The sequence below is a fragment of the Bombus terrestris genome, chromosome 4 (assembly GCF_910591885.1).
Source record: "Bombus terrestris chromosome 4, iyBomTerr1.2, whole genome shotgun sequence".
Taxonomy (NCBI): Eukaryota; Metazoa; Arthropoda; class Insecta; order Hymenoptera; family Apidae; genus Bombus; species Bombus terrestris.
In genome coordinates, this window is record NC_063272.1 from 12,369,176 (window position 1) to 12,396,383 (window position 27,208).

Sequence of the window (27,208 nt, forward strand, 5' to 3'; positions counted from 1 at the left end):
AATATTATTCGTAAACACAAAATAAAATATGATACACCGCCTATCTTTTGCATCATATCGTGCAAATTTACAAAAATTCAATTTGTATTCCCAAGAAATTTCATAAAAATAATCAACATTTCTATTACACAGAAATTGTCGGAAAGTAGCATAAGAAAATTTCGAAGCAACGAATCGGCCAGTATCGATCATTGGTCGAACCCGACTGTAAATGCAAATTTGCGATTTTACCAGTTGAATCAGCCAGAAATTAGACGTACCGGAGTTAGATTGGATTCGAGATGACGGAAATAGAGGCAGCAAATCAAAGGAACAGGATTATAGCAGTAGCAATGAAGGATAAAATTGCTGGAATCGACTGAACGAAAGAGTTTCCTAAGACTTCCTTAATTTTTCCCCAACAACTTCCTCAATTTCGATAAATTGTTCCAACGAATTGCTTTCGCTGTTCCCATTTACAATCGGAGTCATAATTCTGCAAAAATTGTGTCAGTTGTGACAAATAACCCCTTTGGGATTTATCACATTCAGAAAAGTTACTCGGTTTTTCTAGATATGCAAATGGATTTGTTTTGTTTGATCTGCTGTATTTTATGTTTGCAAATAAATATATTTAATTAATAAATAATGTTATTGTGTAATACAATAATATTTACAATACATATATATAATAGTAATAATAATATTTATTGTTTAAAGTATAATCTACGTTTAAATTGATCGATAACTATCTAAAAGAGAATTGAATTGAACAGCTGTTCTTTGAATGATATAAATTACTAATATAAATAATTTGGAACATACATTGTTAGTGCATTTATTTCTAATGGCATTATATTTAGACAGAACTTAATGAACATAATAACTTTTAAAAGCTAACGTTAATTTTCCACAAAATTGCTTGTTTAATAGATACTGCCTTGCGCATAGTTGAGCAGAATATCTACTCTCTCGTGGTAACGCTATAATTTCCATGAAAATCTGTTACAGACGGTGGCGTGGTGGGTGGTTCGAGAGCTGGACCAGTGGTGACTCCCCATACATTGGAGTTGACACCACGTGGTAGAGTTTTGCTGCAACTTGCACCGCCCGAAACTGCTCGAGCGTATTTGCCGCCGGAATATCGACCGGGTCGTGTATATTCGGACACCGATTCAGAAAAGGTACGCATTGCTAATTAGGCGCTGCCTTAACATCATGCAGGGTTAATTAGCAGAACAACTGATTCGAGAAGCTAAGCTTTTTCGTGCTTGTATATTAATTATCAGTAGCCATGTTTATGTATTAATTATTCATTGTTAAAAATATTAATTATCAGGCGTACTTCTATATTAATCATTAATTGAGACCCGGTGAAACGTATTTTGACGGTTAATTGGAGATACGAGTCAGAGAACGAATGTGAGGTGTAACAAAATAGGTGAGACGAATATATGCGGAGAAAAATACGCGACAAGCTTGGGTTTGAGTAGATTTTTATCGAAATAAATAATCATTTCTAATGATAAGTTACATATATGCTTGGGTTGATTCATTATCAATTTCTCAATTTTTGTTAGTGCAACATGCAAGTAGTGCAAATGTCCGATATCTACTTAAAAAAATGATAGAACGATATCACACCGCTATTTAATATATAATTAACGAAATTAATTAGCCATTTAAGCGTAACGTCTTTCAACAGAGGCACACGTCGCGTATCAAGCCAGGTTCTTAAAATGTCGTAATTAAGCTCCATTCACGCGGTCCAATTTTCTCTTGCTCGTGTCACTTAAATCGTGCTTTGAATTTCTTGACCGGACATTTTTCCATGAATAGGCCGCGTTTCATTCGAAATGAAACAAACACGGTCGTAATTCGCGTCAACCGATAATTAATCATAGCCAAGGTGTAAATGCCCTTTCACCTACGATCCCAGTACCATACGAAATTTCGTCGTGGAACGCGAAACACTGATGCAAACACAGACGAATCCCGACGAACGCGACGAACGAATCAGCGTGCAAATTGTTTATCGGGAAATTAGCGGTGTGTCTTCTTTCTTTTCGCCCGCATTCGCGGTTTCACACGCAACCGTGATGTATACGCGCGGGCGCGTGAAATATTTAGTTTGACGAGGAACCGAGGGATGCAGGCGGTTCAAGGATTTTATCAATTTGATTGAATTAAATGGCAGCGGAGAGATATGCCGGAAAATATTGTGACATAGAACCTAGCTAGAATAATTATTATTATCACCAATTAAAATCACACGTATGAATAATGTTATATAAAATATTCGCGTTTTAGGAGCGTGATGGAATACCGTGGATAACCGCAGATTTCGACAAATTAAATTTTACGAAATTCTATTTTAATACAGCTATACAGTGTGTCCGAGAGTTTAAGAGACAAATTTTGTATGTGTATTCTATGGGTCTAACAAAATAAAAAAAATTTTACGTAAACATCAATGTCTACGTGCCGTCCTTCCGAGCCTCAATAGGCCCAAGGATCCATCATAAACTTGATCTTCTAAATTCATTGTGCTCACATATGGTTTAAGACAATTTGTTTGCCCGGAAAGACTTTCTAATCCTAGAAGTGTTTTCGGCTGGTTTTTATAAAGGTCCTTAGGTGTATTATGCGGTCTTAAGGATTACGGAGGAAGCGGGTAGTGACCTAACGCAAAAAGCGGAGATGTACCAAACGGAAAATCCGGGGTTTCCCTTAAACAAAGACACCAACTAGCAACATTGGTAGGAGGTTCCGTCCTCTCTCGTCACTCATTAATATCGACTAACCAATGGGCATAGCAGATCGTTGCCCTCACCTTACTAACGAAAAGCGTGAGCAACGAATCTGTTTTCTTCGCTCAAAAACCACACCCACACCGAGCTTTCCTTCGTAATTGCACGAGCGCAAAGAGTCAGTCTAGTCAGTCTGTTCAATCGCTACTTCTATTACAACACGAGGGCCTTCATCTATCAGAGTGCCGTATCTCAAAATCTCGTCTACGCCCGTTATATCATACGTAACGGCGTAACTCATTGGTGTATTAAGTGTTGGAAATATAAATTGTATAACCCTGTTTTACTACAGTGTTATACTACAACAAACATCCCCATTATCCTAACCGAAATAAGGGGATCGATCTATTCGTGGTGTCGATTATTACAATCGTAACGGGAATTTACGACTTCCGTTGACGCGTTTTCTCGCGTCCGCGTCTCCCCTCGATAGCTCGAAAATACAATGAATGATTTAAAGTTCGTTTAATATCTGGTTGTATTTTCGTGGCTGACGCGCGTATATAAAGCAATTATCTTTTTATTTGGTATCAAAAAGAAGGGAACTGTATTGTAATAACTTTTCTCCTCTTTATATATATATATATATTTTTTTTTTGTCTCTTCAATATCGTTATTTAATCAAATTCTATCCGTTAGCCGAGCTTCTGCTTGGTATAAAACATTTTATTTGCTCGTAAAACATTGGATCAGGGATCGTGACATGTATTAAATTGCTAAACTTGGTGTTTGAGGTGCGTAAAAAAACGAAAATGCAATTAAAGCTCTGTTGAAAGAGCGCGTGTCGAAAAAACACGATAAATTTAATCTATATTATTATACAAATAGGGTATTCTAGTAACCTTACTCTGGTAGAATACTCTATTAACAAATAGCGTAGCTCTTTTAGCGTAATTTATTTCCCGTAATTTATTCTAGCGTAATTTATTTTCCTCGTGGATTATTTTCTTGCCAATATTTTTTTTCCATTAATATGTATATAATGTCATATACCTACTTTAATTTTAATTTCGATTTCATTCAATTAAAACTTCGCTATCATTCAAAACAAATTCATTCTTCCTTAAATATAAATTTTTCAACATATATAAGAAACGATAAATATATTGTTTATTATTAATTATTATATTATTTAGCATGGTGTATATTGTTTAAAGCATAATATACGTTTATTTTGATAGATAACTGCCCAAAGGGAAATTCAATTGAACATTGAATTGAACAATCTATTGTTCGATAATTATTAATAAGGTTGTGTAGCTTTCTGATTGTAATAAATTTACTTGACTTTAGTATTTAATTAATCTGAGAATTATTAATAATTAATTCATTAGAGTTATAATTCTCGTTACGTAAGTAAGTTTTCAACGAAACGTTGATAGAAAACATCTTTACCATGATTAATTATATACATGAACTATCTATTAATTTATATTCGTAATGTTAATTGCAGATCATGGATTATTTACAGGATTAAGGATTTTGTGTTACTGTCCTCACCCAATGGTTTTTAATACTTTCTCCACGATCCATTCATATTGATACTACGATTTCTGATGATGATATACGTATAATTTTCCACTAGCATGATTTCCTTGTTAACAACACCGTTTTTCTTTTACGAAAACAGCCAGCTCGAGTTTTATTGATTTTATTGCAACTGTTTCGTGGTAAATAATCTTCAATCAAGACTACATCCCACGTAAAAAAGAGCAGTTACACAGTCAACCAATAATTGTAGTACAATCAGAAAGAATGTGATTCCTCGTGCAAAAAGAAATAGAAAATAGAAAATAAAGCAAAAGCGAAATTTTATTTATTAGAAGATCGCTACATATTCCAAATAAAACATTTGGTATACTCGTCCTTCTCGAACTACGTTTCTCTTTTTTTTTTTTTTTTTTTATAGCTCGGATTCCCATTTTGGGGAGGCTGATGATCGTCAAGCGGGTCGTGAAATGTTTTCTAGCGGATTGCCAGAATTATTTTCGGTGGTAATTATTTCTATACGAAATTACACCAGTAAGGTTTTTTACGTTTAATTATATCAATGTCGTTGCAGTGTAATATTGTATTAATAGTTCAAATAATATACTGTTTGTACATATTTCATAATTAAATAAAAGTGGCTCAAGGTGCATTGTGGTGGGATAGGTACCTAATCCTTCGTAGCAAAACTAAAACATTCAGTACATTTAAAAAATTATGGAATGTTTATCGACATCTATTGTATTATATTTATAATCTGTATAACACGTGTTATATCACACAATCATTGGTTAAATGAAAAATATTTAGAACATTTTCCAATGAAGACACGTGGTGAAATTTGACATGAAAGACAAGGGTGAAATTTCTTTTAAACTCCCAACGACCTAGTTTAAACCACGGAGGATTAAAAAATATGGGAAACGTTCACGCCTGTTAAATATTCCATATTATTTATTTGGATCATTTGTCCCAACGATACTTCAGTAATTTCTTAAACTTTCACTAGAGTAAATCTTAATTCACGTTTGACGAATAGAAAGTTTTCTTTACAAAATTCGTAAATGCTTTTTTTTTTGCAAATATTAAGAAAGAAGAAAAATTCGTACATTGCTTCGTTATAATAAAAACGATCTTATATTTACCTATAATATAGTGCTACAAAAGGGGTTAAAAATAGAGAGAAAATATTAAACTATCCTGTCTCGAAAAAGGTTGGAAAACATTACTCTACAGTAAAACGTCACGTGGAAGAATTTTATTTTAGTTCACATTTCCAATATGTTTTTACACGAGAAGAAACATCCCTCTGTCGGTACGAGCTACCAATCAACGCGACCAACAAAGACACCCTGTATACAGATGAGAATGTAGAAACGCTCGAAGTTTATTTATTGTACCCGCCGTTTATTTTCCCTTTAATCTGCACGAGATAAATACCGGCTAGCTGAAACAACGGACTTCTGTCCAGTAGCAGACAGGAAAGAAAAGAATACCGGGAAAGAGGGAGGTAGAGGGTAGGAAAAGAAGCGAAGGAAAGATACAGAGGCGTCGAGAGGCGCGGGTGTATTTAGTTAGGCGACGCAGTGGCAGAAAAAAGATTTAACGATCGGCTCGTTAATTACTCGAATAAAGTGCACGTGAAATTGGCTGGTTGCGTTAATTACGGACTGTCGTGAAATTGAAACCTTGACGCTTCTCCGCGATATTACGTTTGACCAGTTTTCCTTGCTTTTCTATTATTATTTTTTGATTTTTGGAAAGAAAGAACATCATTACTTTATGAGAAGAGTTATTTTTCTGGAGAATGGATATTTATTTAATCAATTCATATATTCTATATAGATCGGTAAAAAAGCAAAAGAACGAAAGGCCACTTAATCACTTACGATTTATAAAAAATTTAGTAGACCAGTTGAGAGGAGATTTTCGACAACCACGAGACCGAGCTTCGATGTCGACTGCTAATTGTAATGAAATTTGATTAAATGGACAGTTCCATGTAATTTTAATAGGGACGAAAAGGGATTGTAAGATGTATTCTTGCCGAAACAAAGTAGGAAAAAGACACAAAACAATTTATTATTGCGATACTTGTCCCGACAAGAATGCAGATATTTTATAAATTATCATACTGTTAAAGCATAGAGAGGATTCGGAAATACAAATAGTTTACTTTATTCACACACAACAGCTATACGTATATATTACACTCTGAAGACCTCAACAACCTTCTTGGACGCACGCTTGTTGTCAACCGACTCACCCACTCTTTTGGCTCAACTCTGACCTGGACGCCCTCTGACGGTTACACAACATTCACATGTACAGTGTAATTGTATCATCTACCTACCACATACAAAAAAAGTATACAGAAAAAATGTTAAAAAACGATATGTTCAAAGATGTAAATATATATAGATTATTAGGATATAACGTTTTTAAAGTTAATTTTTGTGTAATACCTTTTCAAAATACTCGTCACGTACGCTTAAAATCATCTCGAGTTGTTGCTCCGCCTGACTGAAATGGTCGTCGAGTGCAAAGGGTTAAAATCAGCCACGCTGCGTAAACTGTCTCTCATCCCAAAACAACTTTCCTTGCACATGATCTTTTCAATAGTTAGCACTTGGCAACTTCCTCTTTCTTCAGTGAACTTTCCATAAAAGAACATGCTGATGTGGTATACATGAGAAACATTCTCCACTTTGGAAACATATGGTAACACATTCTTTTCACAGACTTTTAAGCTGTAATGCAATCTCTATTCTATTCGTATATACATGTCTGTATATGAAGAGCACAATCTGTAAAATATTTAAAGTAAAATTTTCCCCCTAATACATATTTAATATATAAAGTATATAATACATATTTCTTTTTACATTCCAACGTTTGATTATCATACTCCTTGTATATGTAGACTTCACTCGATTTATAGTACTCAGTGCATCATTGGATATACAAGTGATGAAGAAATCATTGACAGAATTAATTTCGTTTCTGTAAGCAATATTCAATATAGTAAGTATAATGCAGTTAGAAGATAAAAAAAATTGAGCAAATGGTAAGAAGCACAAAAGAAAATAATTCTGAGGAATTTATTCATTTACACAAAAAATTTGTAATTTTTTGTCAGTGTAGAAAGATTGCGAGGCTAGATTACAAGACCAAAAAGAACATGACTTGTACAGATGTATAAGTGCAGTAAATTATCACTCTCCATATAAAATGCAGTCCAGATTTATGTTTAATTATCGAAAAAGTCCTATCACATCAATTTCTATCTCTGCGTTTGTGTTCCTAAAAATATAGACTTGCGAAAGTACTATTTTTTTTTTTATTTGGAAGAATTTTACAATCAATTCTCATTGAGAATTATAAGTCAATTATTCTGGCGTGGTTCTATGTCGTGTTTATTGTTTGTTTGATTCTAGTTGCGAAAATACGCGCAGTCTATTGATCAGTATATTTTCCCAAGCGACTTAATCCCATCCTAAACCTTCTTTCCCCCAAGAACCTTTTACTGTCAAAGATTATCCCTTATTTAATCTTACAGAAATCTGACAAAAAACAGGATTTCTGATAATCCGATAATCAAGTCAAAAGTAATTAAAAATACTCGAGGTCAAGCATGGCGAAAGACATTTCGTATCGGTAGAAACGACGAACCCAGCTCGTTATGACGCGGAAACGAATTCGCAATTCCTTGCAATTTCATACCAATACCATCCTCGCTACATACCATATTTATGGGAATCTGTGCGCGTGGAATATCCAACGTTGATTACATGCGTGTTACGAAAGATGCAACATGGGCTGGGAATTCTGTTTTTCGCAGATAGAAATCGCTCTTGTGTTTTACGATCATCCTCTTATCTCAGTTCCATGATCATTTTCACGAAGAATAAAATTTGATGGCTCTTTTACGACGAGATACTAGAAGGGAATATTTTGGCAACAGTTTTTCAAACAGTGAATTTTATAGTTATTATACAGTTGAAATAGCATAGTCAGCATTTTATCATATTTCGCAATATGTTGTAATTCTTCAAGTTTCAAGTGTTTCGTAATCTTTGAAATAAAGTCAAGTTGTACAGATTGTTGAAAAATAGTGTCCAAATATTTTAGATTGTGTGAAACGAAATAAAGAGGATGATAAAACTTCTGCTTTTTTTCAGTTTCGAGACGATAGATGGGATATTTTAACCAAAGAGAACAAAGTTCTTGTTAAAGGATTAAATTGACCAGAACTCCACTTTCTTTATCTATACTTTTAATTATTTAAGTATAAGAAATGTTAGATGAATTTATAAATTTATAATTTATAATTTCTAAAGTCGTTATATGCTTCCACGTTTACATATTCTCCGTTTGAAAGTTGGAATTACTTTCTAATATTAGTCACATACATTTTCAAAACTATTTAGCTGCCAGACTTTATCTAGCTTAGCCTGGTGTAACCTGCAAAACTGTATAATATTCAGTTTTCTCCTTTTATCTCTTGAACAGCATTACGAGGTAAGCTTCACATGGAATTCCGGTGCTTTCAGATGTGGATGTACTCGCTGGGAAGGGCATTATTGGACACGACCCCGAGAGTCGCTGCACTGACAGGAACGGTTTCCGTTTCACCCTCGTCGGCACTTCAGTCCGTTTTAGCCGCCATGACGGAACCCGATCCACGAAGACGAGCTTCCTTGATGAATCTGCTAGACGTAAGTCTGTAAATCTAGCTGAAATTGTTTTTTGCTTTCCTCTTTTCTTTCCTGTACTCGAGATCTTTTTTGAACATCGACTGCTTACATCCTCGTTTCTTAAATCCTTTCATATGAAAAGTGAGTTTGCCTTCATATGAAAACTGATGTAATGTAGCCAGAGGAATAAAAAGAAACGTTTCTTTTTTACTTTCTACGTATCTGGTAACTTTTTCTAAATACAATTATGAAATTTTTATAGTTGTGTAAATAGTTCTGTATAGTTCCTACTAATAATCCTTTGTTTTCAATATCATTTATTTTTTTGATGTGGGGTTGAAAAAAATAATAATAAGCTAGAAAAAAGACACGTATTTAATAGGCTAAATTTTTTTTTTATTTGGTATTTTATTTTTACAATCAATTCTCATTGAGAATTATAAGTAAATTATTTTGACGTGGTACTGTAACTTGGATTATAAGAGTTTATAGTATGTTTGATTCTAGTTGAATCTAATGCTTCAATCTGAAGGGTATTGTCTTTTTAGTCTGCGGATCTGATCCGTCGTGTCAAGTAACTAATGGGTTTTGGTGGTTGTTAACTTTTATATTATATCTGTTTCTGAACTTGGATATTTCTTCTTTAACTGTGGATATCTTAAGGTCGCGATGTATTGTTTCGTTGGTAACATACCAAGGTGCGTCTATTAAGAATCTTAGAGTTTTTGATTGGAATCGTTGGAGAATTTCTATATTGGAATTACTCGCTGTTCCCCATAGTTGAATCCCATAGCTCCAAACAGGCTTTAATATGGCTTTATATAGCATTATTTTACTCTACACGTTTAAGTTGGAACGCCTGCTAAATGATACGAAACTTATTCTACTTGGATCTAACTAGTTACCATATAAATACATTAATAGATGCAATAGTGTACAAATTATTTTACTCAGCCACTGTATACGCAAGATCGCTTAACTCTGTCACTGAGTCGCATCTCACTGTGAATACACGATCCATTATACCAGGTTTTGTCGTGCAACGTGATTCAGGGGACGCATCATAATTACGAATGCGATTTATTCGCCGTTTTTGTAAGGTCGAAAATTAATTTTCGTGTCATGGCCAAGAGCAACGGGCGAGACGTTGTGAATCGCGAACGTGGTTGAAGAAGCAGCTGCATCGGAGTTGAATCGGATGCATGCATACGCGCGTTACAAACAAGATGAAAATGGCTGGCGGCGAGAATAACAATGCAATCTCGTAGCTATAAAACGCAGGGGGTCTGGTGTTATTGAAATTCACCGGTTATCCTATCCAGCCGAAACTTCGACTCGAGGTTCTTGTTGTCCGTTTGGACGAATCGTGAAACACACGTGGGGTGATTTGTACCGTTTGCATAATTTTATTCAAAGAAGAAGGATTCTGCGGTATACGCTGGGCGAAGCTTATCTGCGATGCAACGGGGTAGTTTCGCGAAACACGAGGCGGAAAGTTTCGAGCGTCCTTGAATTTTGATAAATGAATCAGTGATATAACGAGCGAGATGATAAATCTTTTTTTAAAGAGCGAGAACTTTCTTTGTTTTTATCCTCTTGTGCTGTGTCCTGTATCTTATTTTAATCCATTTTGGAAACTATGATTCGGGTCTTACAAATAAAATATCCAAAAATGGAAAGTCTAATTTTTTGTTCTTCTAGAAAATAAGAAATTGCAAGTGAAAGACACATTGTAATTTTAGCGCGATCTTTAATGTTATTTCTTCGGAACAGAGACTTTATTTTCGGCTTTATTTACACAAAAATATTGACTTACTTTGAAAGTATCATATTAACAAATATTTGTTATCATACAAGGTTCGTCCACCTTTAATTAGAAATAAACATTTCTGTATATTACGTTCTGTATATGTTATTTCGTTTATCGATGTCAAATATTTGAAAACCAGTTAAATTCTACCCATCTCGTATTACTTCTAAAAATAGATACATTATCGTGATATGTAACTAAAATAACTTTGAATAGTATTTGTGTAATATCATTATAGTATAGTTCAGTATTAATTAAAATAAATATTTTACATTTATAATTAATTGAAGTCATAATTAAGTGAACAGACCATTTATTTGTTGACACTACATGTATAGGGTAACGTGTATCAATGAGAACAGGACAATTATCGTGTTTACCAACAGATGGATTATTCCTTCTACGTAAATGATTCATAATTTTTACTATTGCATTCTGTTTGTAAACTTATTTTTTTATTAATTCCATTAATTTTATTTAGTCAAAAATCAACGATAGTTATTATTTATATAATAACACAATGTGTCAGAGATATTTGAAAACCGATAATAAATTAATAGATATTTAGAAATCATAGTAACATGTACTTAATAATCAAACGTTAATAAAACATGAACATCTCGCAGATTGATATTACAACGATATTCAGCTTATCGAAAATTGAATTTGAACGTGTTATGAAATTAATTTAATTTCATCTAAATTGATTCTATAAATCTGTCATGAAGTGGTAAATATCAAATTGATAAAGTAGATCAATTTTGCTCCTTAATCGTTCATTTAATTATTTATTGATTGCTATTATTACCTTAGATCTTCATGTAGACATAAGTGTACTGTAATTCTACTGCTTGATAACGATACTTGAAACAAACTATGATATCTAAAGAACATATCTCGTGAAAGCTATTCCAAGCCATCGGAACTAATAGAAAATTTTTCAAACAGAATTTTTACATTACATTACACTCTCTAGTTCTTAAAATCTCGCTACAATTATTAGAAATAACATTGCGCGAAGTTTCACCCATAACAGCCTTTAGCAATTAATTTTTATTCTCACAACTTTGCTGGTACATATACCTAAATCGTTTTCAATTTTCTCCAGCAAAAAGATCCTACTTAATCACCTGCAACTATTTGTACATCTCTTTCTTCGTTTTTACCGTTAATTTCGTTTTAATCTTATCTAACTATGCGAAAAGCTACTCGATCGAATGGCGTCAACGCAAAGGGTTACGGATTATGCAATTAGGTCGATCACGTCTGACTGCTATCATCGCGCATTGCCGATACAAATTTCATTAATATCGGAGCCGTGAAGGCCAGGGCGATCCGTCGATCGGTATATGGCGAACTCTCTGCGATCGCAAAGAGCACTTGAGCGCTTGCGAAGGCGGACATTCGAGGGCAGCTTTAATTCAATTATATGTCGCGCGAACATAGTGGAGGAGGCGAGTGGGTCGAGCCGACTCTATCAGTTTAATACCTAACACCTAGCCATTCTATAATGGTGTGAGGAATTTCAGTAATCTATGACCTTTCGTTTTGAAGAATAGTAGAAGGAGACGAAAATAATTAAATTGGACCATTTGATTTTGCGCGCGTGTTCAAATAAAACTTCGACCAGATATAGCGGTTCCAAAGTAATTCTACTAACTAGTTTCGTTACTAATATAAAATAAATTTATAAGAATGATCGATTTTGGAAATCGCAGATTTTTAGAAGGAAGCTATTATAGTTTCCTCACGTAGTTTTGCTTTTCTTCATGATATTTTTTATAATTTAATTTATGCATTGAAAGATTTCTTAGGTAGATAAAAGGATGTTTTTAACCTTCTCCAAGTATTAAATATACATTTTGAAAAATATTCATAACTATTTCCGAATTTGGAAAATATAAAACAATCAGATAAATATCTTGATTATTTATGACGATCTGTAATGAAATCTTAAATAGTCTTTTAGTTTCAGTTTCATTAAATGTTATATATATGTTAAAATATACACTGTGTTCAAAATACTAAATAGTTAATAAATATTATGTTTGGTATGTTGTAAATTATTTATCTGTGAATATGTGAGAATCTACTTTAGAAATAATTTAACTGTACTTTCTAATTCTACCGTGTATAAACCTACATTTAGATTATATAGGAAGACATGTATATAGCCTCAAATTATAAGACCATTTAATTCCATTTAATGACATTTTCGTCTTTCCGCAATCCTTCTAGAGATATATCTTGTCCCTATTGCACACACTGTTTCATTACATGTAGCATCTATTCCCAAAATAGATAAGAAACACAAAAAGATTCATATAAAAAGAAATAAAAAAAAATGTGTCCTATTTGGCTTTCTTTTTGAATTACAGCCACTTTTATCCCCGAATAATATGCAAATACTTAAATAGAGGTATTCTACAATTCCCGATAGGTATTCTATAATTCTCATCTAAAAGCATAAAAATATTCTTGAGTGCTCCAATTCAAAGATCGTATGCATAGCTTAAAAATACCATGGTGATCAATTCAAATGTATGGGGGAACGACAGTTACAAACATAATTTAAAAAAATGTTTCTTCGAATTTACAATTACAGACGGTAATTCTCCTTACGATAAATAAATTTATAAATTTATGATTCCCTTTTTCAAACGTTGAATACTAATTATGTATCTGGATAATATGAGATTGGTGTGAGAGACTCATGTGCAAATTTTTTTTTATTATTTAATTTGTGCTTTACAATTTGTTCAGCTGAACATTTGGTAAATTTTTCTAACTTAATTGCTAAATAACATGTGGATGGCTACTCCCAGCGGGATTTTATTTCTTTAGTGAGGTCAGTGGGATATTTTCATTTTAGTCATCACCTGCAAATGAATACAGTCTGAATGTCAACCCTAAATTCTCGTACCATACAATTTTCTTAAATGTTTCTCGAAAACCCTATCCTGTTCCTGTAGCATTGTACGAAAACAGTTCACCGTTAATCTTGATTTTTATTTTTAATTTATCAGTCATTCATTCAACCGTTTAATCTCAGTGTATCATCAACTACTACTCGAATATAAAACTGACTATAACTCAATACTATGTATATCAAACAATAAAAAGTTAAAGTATTCTTCATTAGTTTTACAGCGTCCTCGTCTTGTATAAAACACTCGCTATAAATTTCTTCAAGTACTTTGAATCGGTAATTCAAAAACGGCGAAAACGGTCGTGCCAGCCCCTTAGTCTGTTGTTAAAAGGATAAAAATAAATCGTCTTGAATGGACAATAGATTAACGCCGCCAGTTTCCGTGGAAGCTGGCCACTTTTAATAAAGCCATTCGTTCAGCTGACCGTAATTCATTGTTTGCACCTGAATAGACCGCGAAATTGATGAAATCCTGAGGCATATAGGGGCGCGAACTTAACCCGCCGCCACCAATTTCAACGAGGATTCCTCGGCTGGCGATGAATCATCCGCTCGGAGGACTCGATCGACCTCGCGGTTCAAATTACCAAGAAAGATTGATCTTTGCAATCCAGGAGAAAAAATGTATGTGATGGAGACAATCTAGCACATTTGTAAGTTGGAAAACTGAGCCACGGTAATAGATTATTGTAAAATTCAAAGTCGTATATGTTATTACGTTTTTAGATTTGGAAAATATATTTCGTTCAAAGATTAACTGGAATTGACAATGAGGTGAACTAATTTGATGTTAGAAAGGACATCTTTTTTGTTGGATACTTGGACTTTTCATGTGAGAACTAAATAAGACGCAATATTTTCTGTTTTTATAGTTTTCATAGGAGTCACAGTATTTTGACGAAGGTTTTGGTATCAACGAGCAATAATAACGCTTAAATCTTCTTAATTGACTATTTACAGTCGCAACAGGCATTACAATGAATTAGAAGCGGTTTTAAATATCGCATATAATTGTTATTAATTCTTTAAAAGCGTAACTCGAGAAAAACTCGGCTAAGCCGTCAAATTATACAGTATTGTACGAGCAACATTTCTTTTCTCTTTATTTTATTTGGTAGAATTTTACAATCAATTCTCATTGAGAATTATAAGTAAATTATTCTGGCGTGGTACTATAACTTGGATAATAAGTATATATAATTATATAATATATACATTATAGTATGTTTGATTCTAATTGAATGTAATGACAAGTAACATTTTAAAATGAATATTTTTAAAATTACAATTATTAATATTTATTTCCTATAAGAGATTGAAAATATATATTTTCTATATCTGACGCAGGAAATCTCGAAAGCAGAAAGACAATTATTTTCTGAATAGTTTATTCTGAAATATTTGCCATCTCGTTATACTGTTAAACGGTTGAATATTTTCTCTTCGTACCATACAATTTAAAATAGTACTAAGAAAACCTAAACGCAAAACCGCTTTCGATCGGTCAAGAACTGCACGAAAAAATACAAAGAAGCCCCTTTCGACACCGTCTTTCCGGGCCATTGTCTTTCATAGACAGCCACGTATCCAAGAGTTGGCTTTTGTCGTCGCAGAATAGGAGTACAATGAAGCGATAATAGGTTGGACTTGCGAACCGCTTCCTCGTTGATATCATGGCTCACCGAGTCTACGGAATTTCTTGGGGCCATTGTTCCCCTAAAACTAGTAGATTGTCTGGCAGAGTGGCGGCAATTTCGAAATCGTATCATAATCAGGATACTCGTGCAACACGGTAAACACGCGTGTGCAATTTCATTAAGACCGTGAGACTGAGAGATGTACCTAATAGTATCGTTTTGAGACAACTTCGAAACCTATTAGAGCATCTGACCCAATAGTTTTGTCCCAGTTGTGAATTTCTAACTAGTTCTATTTACCTGAGTTTCACCTTGTGATAGCGAATGATAGTGGCGAGCCTTGATCAATAAACTTCGTTCCATGTATTCCATGATTCTGATGGCACGCATAGTTTAGAGATCTAAGATGATTTAGAATATTTCGGAAGAAGGTCGATTTATTTTAATTTTCCTGAGAACCTGTCCAAGAAAGTCTTCCTCAGGTCCGTAGGTCTTTTCTCATTTTTGTATGACTTTCTATTCTGTTTTCTATAAATTGAAAGATAGAGACAAAGATTACAGTATTGTGCATGTGTCATCCTATGTTCTTTCCTTCTTTTTATTTATTTAATTTGTACTTTATAATTTGTCCAGCTGGACATTTGGTAAATAATGCTATGATGTGGCACTATATTTTATGCCATCTTCTCTTATTGTATATATGCATGTGCCATATTTTTGCAATAAATAAAACCATTAGCTATATATTATAAATAAAGTCACTTGTTCATTGAGAATTGAACATTACCTATGTAGTATAATTGAATTTAACAAAAAAGACAATATATTTGGCTTAACATTAGAAACATCAGACTTGCTTTCTAAGGTTTCTGATATTTCTCTTTATATGTGTTTTTGTTATACCTTATCAAGACAATTATCAATCCTACAATTTACTACCATCTTAGACTTGACACAGAAAAACACTTGAAAATCTTCATTAGTGGCTCACCCATTTAACCCGGCTAGCCTTTCTTTGTATAGAACTGACACTGATTATCCTAACTATATTTATTCTTTTATCTTTTTCAGGTGATCTCCGAATATTGCCGCACTCGTTTACAGTCGAAGCCTTTCACCCATATCGTAATGGATATGTACCGTGAGGTGGTCAAGTCGCCTCAATACACAGCTCGTAAACGCATCACATATCAACACCTAAACCCTGTCCCTCCCCTTCGAAACCCTTCAGATCTTACAGAACACAATCGTCGTCAGACCAACTACCCTCACCAACATCACCATCATCAACAACCATCTCAGCAATCCGATCCTCTTCAATCCATGCACAGTCAAGCCAAAAATCTTCATCAACAACAAGATCGTCAATATCGTTCTACCAATCAGTATAATCCTCCTTGTCCAAGTCAACAACGTTCTCCAACTCGATATCAACCTCATCAACATCTTCAAATTCAAGAAGTACCTCAGCAGGTTCATATACCAAAAGTTCACCACTATCATCATCATCATCCTGCAAAGGGCGCCCTTTTCAAGCTTCAATCGCGAAATTCGCATTCGCATCCGAATTTAACGAGCCTGTGTGGCCAGCAATTACAACCGAACCGACGCCAGGAAGCCGAAGATCAGAGAACACAGTTTCAGTCGCAGTTGAACGTTCAAACGAGTGGACGTAGCGTTGGTCCAGCGATTCAGCATCAACGCCGCCATCATCACTCGAGAACGTATTCACAGCCAATTTATACGAGGCTACAGCATACCAGAAGCAGTGGTAACTTAGCGTCGACCATCGTCAGTGAAAGCAATCCCGGAGGAAACGTTTATAGCGACCCTATTTACGCGTTACCCGTTAAACCTTTCCTGAGCTCGCAAGACGTCAGAGTAAACGGTCTGTCCGTGAAGCCACCTGTCGGACATCGTAACGAGGATGTGTACACAGCTACAACGATAGCAAGGTAGTATTTCTTTTCTTTCTGCTTCTCTCACTTTTATGGCTGTTTTTTATAATGATCCCGGTGATTTACTACCTTGTCCTGAAAAGCACACTCTCGTTACAGTTGCTTTTAGAGGAGATAACGGTTGAGGAGGAAGATACACTTGCTCGCAAAAGTATTTGAACGCTTAATATTATAGAAACTTTTTATGAACACAGTGGAGCCTTTCTCTGAACGTTGTATTATCCAAACAGAAATTTTGCTAATAAGATATGTCTTTCGCCATTATAAATACTATTGCCACATGCATGACGTTTTCTTTATATTATATATTATAATGTATATAAAATACATTGAATGTGATAAAATATATTGTATATTGTAACAGCGATCGAAGATAAAGAGAATGTGTTTTTTATACTGAGGCCATTCTTGTTTGAAAAAGGACCAATGGTTTCGTGCAAGAGAAAAGTGTAACTTGACTATTTAGGTTAAAAGATGCGTGTAATTTAAAAGAAAATAGGAAATATGATAAAATTGAAAAATATAGAATAATCCACATTTGGATATAATTTGTTACGTAGGCGACCATCTGCGGCCGGATATTCTCAACCAGACATACCGACGTCGTCGACAGAACGGGGACTAGAGGAGGTTTATGGAAGATCTACAGGACGCGTGAATCCGACGTTGCAAAGGCAACACTCAAATCCTCAGCTTCCTAGCAGGGATCAGCAAGACAGTGATTTCGAGCGAATGCCAGAGCAGGGCGTGAAAACGAGCGATCACAGATGTCTGGCCGGCAGGGGGAAGGAGGAACAGACAGTGCAGCAACAAAATCCAGTGTCTTCCATGAGAGTCAGAAGTGTTCAGGGGCCACCGAAGCCTCCTCGAATAATCACTACATTGAAGAAGGCGCCATTCTCCGACGTAGAGAGCAGCAAGTCGGAACCACCAGCGAAACCACCTAGGTAAATTCCTTCGTTATTGCTGTTACTTTCTCTATGGTGATTATGGTAATTATGCTACAATTAAACATCAGTGTCTCGAGTCTCAAGGGAAGAGTTAAAACCTTCGAGTTATGAAGGTTTTGCCTCATCGAGTAACTTCCACTAAGAGAGATTAACAAACGAAAATGGCTTAAACACACTTTATAGAAGAATTAATATTTTTTGATGGTAAACCAGATACACAAGATTGAATAGGTGTATTGAATAGGTAAAAAAATAAACATTGGGAAGTTTAATAGATATTTAACATTTAATAGATATACTACGATTAGTATTTGTAACAATAGGCGAAAAAAGTTGTAACTGAAACTATATTTTATTATATACGTATTACACAGTTCGTATGTAAATAAACCTTATATTAATTATCTATATATAATATCTTCTAGCAAATAACTGTTTGCTTTGTAACTCGATGTTCTAAAGTTACATTCTTTAAAAAAATAATTTCCGTATTCAAGCTTTCTTCTAAAGTACACCTTACATAAAGCGTCATCTCTTATTCCATCGAACCAGTCCATTCCTACCCTATGTTTACTCTTCCTCACAAAAGCATCAGCGATTAAATACCAGAAAAGGCGTATTCGGAATACCCTAGCGAACAAAACTTCTTCCCGTCCTGTCCATAACAATTCCAAACAGAACAACTCTCAACCCTCCAAGCCTTCATATCAACCTCCACACCGTGTGCTCCTCAATTTTGTTCGCGACTCGACAAACTACGTTGTGCTGAAAAGCGTTCTCGTAGAAAAACGAGAGATAAAGAGAGAAAGAGAGAGAGAGAAGTGGAAGGTAATGGCGAATCGAGCTGGCTAGGTCTAAAATTTATAACCGGCCGGCGTTAACGCGTCGGAATTTCATCAATCTTCGTGCTAAGACAGGACGTTAAATTGGAACGCGGCAGTCGAACAATCGTTCGAATATCCCCTTCCAGTCGCATTATTAAGTTTGTCCCGGAATCGCGAGTCCATGTTAATATATGCTTTCATGTGATCTGGGTCGCAACCTCGGAACAAGCCACCCTCGAAGAGTTATAAGACTGTCGAGGCTCAAAGCAAAGCTCAAAGGGTGCTGTGACGTTCTTCAGGCGGAAACAGAAACGATCATGTCGTAAAAAGTCAACGAGCCAAGAGTGCTCATTGATTCTGGATTTTCCGGAACGGTGTCGCCGGTGAATCGAGGTGAAGACGGGATTGTTCAGTTTTTGAGAGTTTTAATCCCTTGACACGCATGTCGGTGTGGAATCGTCCAAAAGCTACGAGAGACAATTAAACATAAGTGCACTGGGCAGATTTCTGTCACGTTGCGTAGAATTATAATTATATTAAAAGTAACCTGTCTGCACCCCATTGCATCATCTGTGCAAGGCATGTTCCTAGAAAACTATCAGGCTGAGAGGCCCTTCAAATTACTCAATGGCTTCGAGAACTAAGAAAATTAAATTTTAAAAAAGATATGGAGTTTTCCTTGAAGTGGGATCCACTTCAACAAGAGAGATAAAGTAATGTACAATAATGTAATTGTAATTTCTTTTTTTTTTCTAATCTTATAGATTGGTCTATTTCATTATGTATGGGTACTTTGAACATTTTGAATGTATAATACGAATTTTTTTGAAACTTATTTTGTTACGTAACATATATTTATAATACATGTTTTTCTAATACTGGTTTCAGGAATCTGGTAAAGAATGGACCGAGAGCTCGGCGCGGTAAAGCTGTACAAAGAGCACCATCCCGCCTATACAGAACAGTAGGTGGTCCAACTAGATCCTTCAACAAAGCCCAATGCATTGGTCCTGAATTCGTAGTGCGTGCCAATCAGCCACCAAAGACGCTATGTGTTGGCCAAGTAAAGGTAATAACAATATTTCTTTCCTCTATTGTATTTTATTAACAATGCAAACCCCTAATACCCAAATTAGAGCTGGAAATTTTCTAAACCAACGATCAATAGTAAAGATTAAAATACGTAATTTCTATCGCAAGAAACAGGAATAGATAATTCAGCATAAATAGTTAGATACAACAGTAAAAGAAAGATTTCCTTATAAACTTTTCGCATTCGAAAGTAGAAAATAAAGAAATAAATTATAAAATATTCTAATTATCAAAATTCAGATTTAATTTCTGTTAATTAAATAAACTTAATTTTTATGATAATTCATAACATATATAAATTCATACAAAAAATTGGTAAATATTTAAAGTAAAAAAATAACAAAAATAAATTTCCGGTACCGGGAATCGAACCCGAGCCTCCTGGGTGAAAGCCAGGTATCCTAGCCACTAGACCATACCGGACTTGATAGCTTCTTCTTTAAAACGCCAGACTAGCTGAAGTTTCACAGCACTACATAATATTTGTATTTAAAAGTAAGCAAAAAGCAGGTCATAAAATATTATTTTTCGGTATTCTATTTTATAATGTCGGAAAATGTACAAATGTCCACCATATATGTGTACCGGATAAACTGTCTCTTTATGCAATGGTACAATCTTTCCTCATAGACCGTCGATCAGAAAAGTCAAAATTTATAATCCTTATAGTCAAATAGAGCCTCTGCCAATACTCGATTAAGGATGCTTTAATGATAATTTAATGTGGTACAAGTCACAAACATGTGTTGAATTCACGGGTAATTAAAGGTACGGAAGCAACGTGATAGATGGCGACAATTGCAGAGCGAATGACATTTGTTAATAGATTCCGGTGCGCAAATTTGATTGCTCTCGCTGTAAATATCCAGCCAGGTAACCTCATTGAAACCTGCTGCAAATTTATACTGTACACGGTGCCCAAGTCAGTCTACCGCACATATCCCATTGTAATAGAAATGGCAAGTGTGCAGGTCTATCAGATGGATGAAATTTTTCTTATAAAATTGGCTTTACTGTCTTGATGTCTAGTGTCTAGGATTATACTGATGTCAGTGCCCCTACTCTCATCACAGACGCTTACTCTCATTTTTATTTCACATATAAATATATAAATAACCATCTTTACCCTATATAGTTTCTAGCTGATATCACCTTCTGGCCATAAATTACATATGTATGTATGCTGATACAATGTTATGGTTTCAGTGACATTTTCTTGACGTCAATTAGCGAGAAAATCATATTACATACTTATTAATTTTTTTTTCATTACAAAAAGATAAAATTATTGTTATTAATAAAGCATTGGGAAATGTACAAATCGCATGTATTAAGTAGTTAATAAGGAAAAACAAAAATTTTCCGATACCGGGAATCGAACCCGAGCCTCCTGGGTGAAAACCAGGTATCCTAGCCACTAGACCATATCGGACCTTGAAGGGCTCGTTGTTTAGGTTCTATCACAAGGTTATTAGATATAGTAAACAGTAATATAAATATATAAAATTAATTATCTTCGAATTCATAAATAATTATATAATCAACTACAATTAGTTACAATTAACTATGGCTAACATAACGTACGTATTTGTTCTTCAATTTATAAATAAGATTCGGTTAATAACTAATCTACTTTTAGATGATACGTTTAAGTTATGTATTATGTTATATGTTACAATTTAATGAATCATTTAAGCGTGCAAGAATAATTTTTTAAAAATACATTAGATATATAATGAATATTTTTATCGATCATCAGGAACAATTCAATTTTTCACAAGGATTCAATTTTTTGATATAAAATACATATATGTAACTCATTTTTATATATTTGAATTCTTTCATTTATTCACATAACTATAGACATTATTTTATTTGTAATATTTTGTATTACATTACATTTTTTTATATTTATTTTATATTATTATATCATACTTATATATTAAATTCATTTCCTACATCTAATGTAACATTTAATTTGTTTATAGGCTAGCAATTCCGGACGTATTGTCGTGATAATGCTGACTGGACAACGAGTGGAAGTTACTTGTGATCCTCAAAAAGTTACGGCTGGAGATCTGTTCCAGGTAACAACGAATAACTGATTAATTTTACATTTATGAATTTATCTACACAAAATGAACAAAAAGAGTCCTATTTCAAGTACTTAGAATGGATTTTAACTTCGAGAATCTTGTTTAAGTATTCAATAAAATTGTAAAAAATCCAATCGTAGCGTAGATGGTATTTCGATGATGAAAAGTGATGAAAAGTGTTGAAGTTCAATCAAAAGTATGAACTGGCGAGAGTTTTCCATGGAGAGTGTCCCTCGATGATAAGGGATTCAATTTGCTAGACAATTATGTTTGAATGATACGTATAATGTCATTTATAGAAACGTATAGATTTTCATATAGCGAAGTAACAGCAAAATATTCTCATACTTAAATCGATAATTACCCCCCTATGACTTTTAGAACTACATAAGTACATGTAGATAAATTTCAATATATAAGAAGCTTTCTAATGTAACTGAGATCTTTGCTTTGTTATCGACGAATTTCAATTTTCTATTATTAAATTGTTGTAATGGAAAGATTGAAAGAAGTGATGCTTTTTTTATTTATAGTTTTAAACGTCCCAAATGGAGCAAGATATTTTCTGTGATTTTCACTTGCAAATTCATTCGTATGGTATTTCTACTCCGTTTTAATGGATACTTTTTTATGTTGCCTTTCGACTATATTTTCATTCAAAATCCAACGCGGTAATAATTGACAAGTTATGACTATAAAAGAAGCTTTAAATCTTTAACGTACAAAAGATAAGCTAAATGTAATTTTGTGATAACACGCGAACCATGCATACATAAAACTTAAATAGAATTTGAGTCATGGTACCGTTTTGTGAATCGTCCAGCAAATGTCGAATGTCACACTACGAAGACCCTAGTCGTGGGTGGTTTATTCATGAGACCACAAATTCCGGTGTGAACTCATGAGAAACTCTGGCATTCTATCAAGAGATAGTGCGCGTGTGAGAGAGAAGAGAGATATCGTTATACTATGTGACAAATCCACAAACCATGAGTTATGCGATACTATACTACTATACTAGCGATTAACGTGTCTGTAGATTGAAACAAATATGTCAGTCGACGTATATACAATATACGTAATATATTATGAAGATATCTTATTGCAAAATTAATATATGAATTATAGTCTTTATTACACCTTTTACTATATACTATTTTGTTATTAGAAACATAATTTGTATAATTAAGTTAGAAGGTTGTTATGATTTTAGTTTTTTGTTACAAACTTTTATACAATTTTTGCAAGTTTTCTATATTTAACGAAAAAAATACAAAATAAATTCATTCGCCTGTTCGTGAGTGGTTTGAACATGAAACAAATTTCGAATTTCAGTTGACACATTTCACATGTTCCAATATCAAATTCTCATGTGTGTACGTGTATGTGTGAAAAAAAACGCTTCTAAAATGTATCTATTTTTTCGTGTATTCAATTTTAATTGGGAAAAATTGTCGGAATATTTATATTTATCTATGATACCGCATATTATGAAAATATTCGTAATATTTCTCGAAAAGTGTAGGGAAATTAGTAAGTTATCCGATTTATTGAAGGCAGTTGTGTCTCAAATAAAAAGTTAGTATGATATTAAAACATTACTTTTCTTATCAATTACGAATTTCAGTAAATAATTCAATTTTATATCCACATTTTAAAACGGCCAATATGTTATACAGATCACATTAACTACAATGACTGTAAATTATATTTCTAGGTTGAATAGTTCCATAAAATAGCTCTAAAGCTTAATTATCTTTCTGAAATAGAATTTATTAAAAATTTGGAATTCTTCCCTGTTATGAATAATTTATTCGAATGTTACATATCACGAAATGTTCTGAACAATTCTATTGCTTTTAACCATATTGGAATATGTTAAGCTACAGCATTCTGTATTTCATTTAACGATTCGCATCCGATGGTATTCTAATCAAACTGTATCTTTGATCTCGTATAATTACATCGTTAACATAATACATTGGTTATAAATGATTGTAGGCCATCATGCAAGCCGAAAGCCTAGACGAAAACTTCACCCTTGGTCTGGCGGTGCTATTAGCCGGTGATTTTGCGATTTTACCTCCCGATACTAAATTGAACAAAGTCGCACCACCTGGATGGTTAAGCAGCGGCAAAAGCAAAGGTCTTCTGGGTCTTCCGACTAGTTTTATGCTGTACTTGAGGCTCAGGTTCTTTCTACCCTCCCTGCGTGGTATAAGGTATATCTGAGCTTCTTCATATCTATACTATTACTAGCAATTAATACAAAACGTTTGTTCTAAAGAACAATTTAATAGAATTTTTCTACAACGAAAAAGAAATAATTGATATCTTTTTATTATAACTCTTTACATGTATTAAATACAATGCTTTACTTTATATGTAATATAATTGTGCATTTTCCAAAAGTATTTCAATCTATCGATAACAGTTCCTGAATGACAGTGGAGTATGCACATATTTTTGCATGTAGCAGATTAATCAATTACGAATTACCTGTTTAGGAGTTGGATATCGAAGCATCTATTATATTTGCAAATACGACGATGTATATTGGAGCAACAACTGGTGTGCCCGTATCCCGAGTTAATTAATCTCACTGGATTGGCTCTTCAAGCTGAATTTGGGAATTATAACGCGAACGTGAGTAAACTTGCGATTCATTGTGTCTAAGAATATCGCTGGAATGTAATATCAATTACGAAACGACCATGCGATATTGATTGTCGACATGAGGAAAGTAATACAGTGAAAATGGATATGATGAATATGAGTTATCGGTAATTCACATTTGCAGATATAAACGAAACCATTACGAAGAAATTTCCGGATGTGTTTGTATTCGTACAAGTTTGATATAAAATGTGATCGATGCAAATTACAATTCTCATAATGATTATTTATTAATACAATATTAGTACAATATTCCCAGATATTATTCATTCATTAAAAAAAAAGAAAAAAGAGAAAAAAAGTAAGTGGCAGAAGATCTTCAAAATCTTCACCTTGCTAAAATGTCGATCAAACGCATAAAAGATTCTTCATTAGTATCCTCATTTCCATCCCATCATCTTCGAATCATTTCAGCTCGATAACGCGTTACTTTCCCTATCTAGGAACACGGTTGCGGTGATTATTTCCTGCTGGAACACTATGTTCCGGAGTCGCTGATTCTGAATATAGATCAGCATCAATCTCAAATCATCAACGAAGGGGCGGAAGCTCTCCGTGCCCGTCTTCACCAGGCACATCGCGACAGACGTGGCTTGGACTCGAACAAAGCTGAGGAGATGTTCATAACTCACGCACAAACCCTTCCAGATTATGGTTCTCACTATTACATTGCCACCGTGGACTCTAAGGAACTGGAGAAGGTAATGGCACAGCAAAGGAAGAGAAAGTCGACCGATAACCACGACACGTCCGAGGAATTGCTCGATTCCAGCGAGAATATTTATAACCAAGATGGCAGACAGGAATATCTTCGTGGTCGAATTGAAATTTCTCGATTGGGATCTTGCGAGAATATTCCAAAGATCCCATATGACGAACGAAAACCTGCTGGATTGACCAAGAGCGCCACCTCGAACGACATTTATGGAGCTTACAAGTCCAAGTATCGCGTAGAAGCTTGCAACAACAACAACGTTAATAACGTAAATAATAATAATAATAATAAACTGAATCACGATGGAAAGAACAGCAAAGGTGGAAAGAAGAAGACTGAGAGCAACGTTTGGTTAGCCATCCATGCTCAGGGATTGAAGTTGTTCGAAAGAGGAGAGCCAAGAGAAAGGATCAAGCTGGCGCAGTTTCAGTGGAAGGATATTCAGACGTTGAGCTACAGTAAAAGCTGTCTGGTGGTCTATAGCAAGGTGAATGGGAAACGATGCAAGTTCAAACTCAGAATGGACCATCGAAAGTAAGCGTTCGTTTAATTAATTACTTGCTCGGTTAGGTAGGAATGACAGGTCGGCATTGAATGACGACTCATTTTGCTTAAGTGCAAAATGGGAGAACGTAGGTCGTATTGGGGTGTTACATATTAAAGCATTTTTCGTTACGAATGAAAGTGATTGGAAAAAAGGAGATTGTTGAAGTTTTTGGGTAAATTCAATTAGATTATTGGGAAAATGTTTATTCGAATAAAGATATTGTATGGAATGTATCCGTTGAAAAGCCAAGCGATAGACACGAACGAAGTTTCTCCAAGTTTCTGTACTTGAATGGAATTTAAAAGATTTAATGTACGGCTCTGGCGTAGGCCTCGAGTTTCAAAGTATTTTTGTTTTACAGAAGTTACTTCGCTTTCAAGCTCACCTCTTTGCACCATCAGTTCTTCTTAAGGCTGCGCTCGGAATTTACGTCGCTACAGGGACTTGCGAAAGGTACGTCTTAACTTTCTCATATATGTTATGTTTCTGCTTTTTGATGTATTATAGAATAGAGTAGTTATGAAGGTTTTTCTTAACACCCGTCTTCTTATGAAATTAAAGAGCTAAAAAAGAAAAGTCGGATTTAATTCATAATTAAATATGATAAGTTTATTTAATAATTGAAATACTAATCGGTGGATTACATTGTTCTAAAGAAGAGTAAATACATTCTTAGTTGCTAATTAAACCTCTTCTGTGACAATTTTGCTAACTTACAAGCATGCATTAAAATTGAATAAAAAAGTTGCGTTAAAATACTAAAATAAAAGGAAACAAACAGTAACTCGTGTATAAAATGTATGTCTGGCTTCTAACATTTCAATTTTACGTCGATTTTACAACAACATCTTTTAAACAAAATCCTACTTCTTGTAAGTATTACGAATTGTGAATAACTTACACTTGATACAGTTGATACAGATATGTTTGTTAACAAAAGTTGCTCCAATTAAAAAAAGAACTATTTTCATTTCAATGTCTGCTTCAAAATGATCAGTGT

General features: G+C 34.2%; 1 protein-coding gene and 2 non-coding genes across 3 annotated transcripts in view; 1 reads left to right on the forward strand and 2 right to left on the reverse strand.

Moving 5' to 3' along the window:
• Positions 1 to 977: 977 nt before the first annotated feature.
• The window catches only part of LOC100652112, a gene marked incomplete at its 5' end in the record, with an annotated part of 31,986 nt that continues 5,755 nt past the window's right edge, over positions 978 to 27,208 (forward strand). The window contains 10 exons of the mRNA XM_012308010.3: positions 978 to 1,163; positions 8,831 to 8,995; positions 16,422 to 17,305; positions 17,869 to 18,255; positions 19,971 to 20,151; positions 22,163 to 22,261; positions 24,272 to 24,492; positions 24,778 to 24,916; positions 25,390 to 26,195; positions 26,570 to 26,661. Coding sequence (XP_012163400.2) covers positions 978 to 1,163; positions 8,831 to 8,995; positions 16,422 to 17,305; positions 17,869 to 18,255; positions 19,971 to 20,151; positions 22,163 to 22,261; positions 24,272 to 24,492; positions 24,778 to 24,916; positions 25,390 to 26,195; positions 26,570 to 26,661 — 3,160 coding nt within the window. The remainder of the gene's footprint in view (positions 1,164 to 8,830; positions 8,996 to 16,421; positions 17,306 to 17,868; positions 18,256 to 19,970; positions 20,152 to 22,162; positions 22,262 to 24,271; positions 24,493 to 24,777; positions 24,917 to 25,389; positions 26,196 to 26,569; positions 26,662 to 27,208) is intronic.
• TRNAE-UUC lies at positions 20,526 to 20,597 on the reverse strand. Its single transcript has one exon. It is a non-coding gene; the product is annotated as a tRNA-Glu (tRNA).
• TRNAE-UUC lies at positions 21,535 to 21,606 on the reverse strand. The gene has a single exon. It is a non-coding gene; the product is annotated as a tRNA-Glu (tRNA).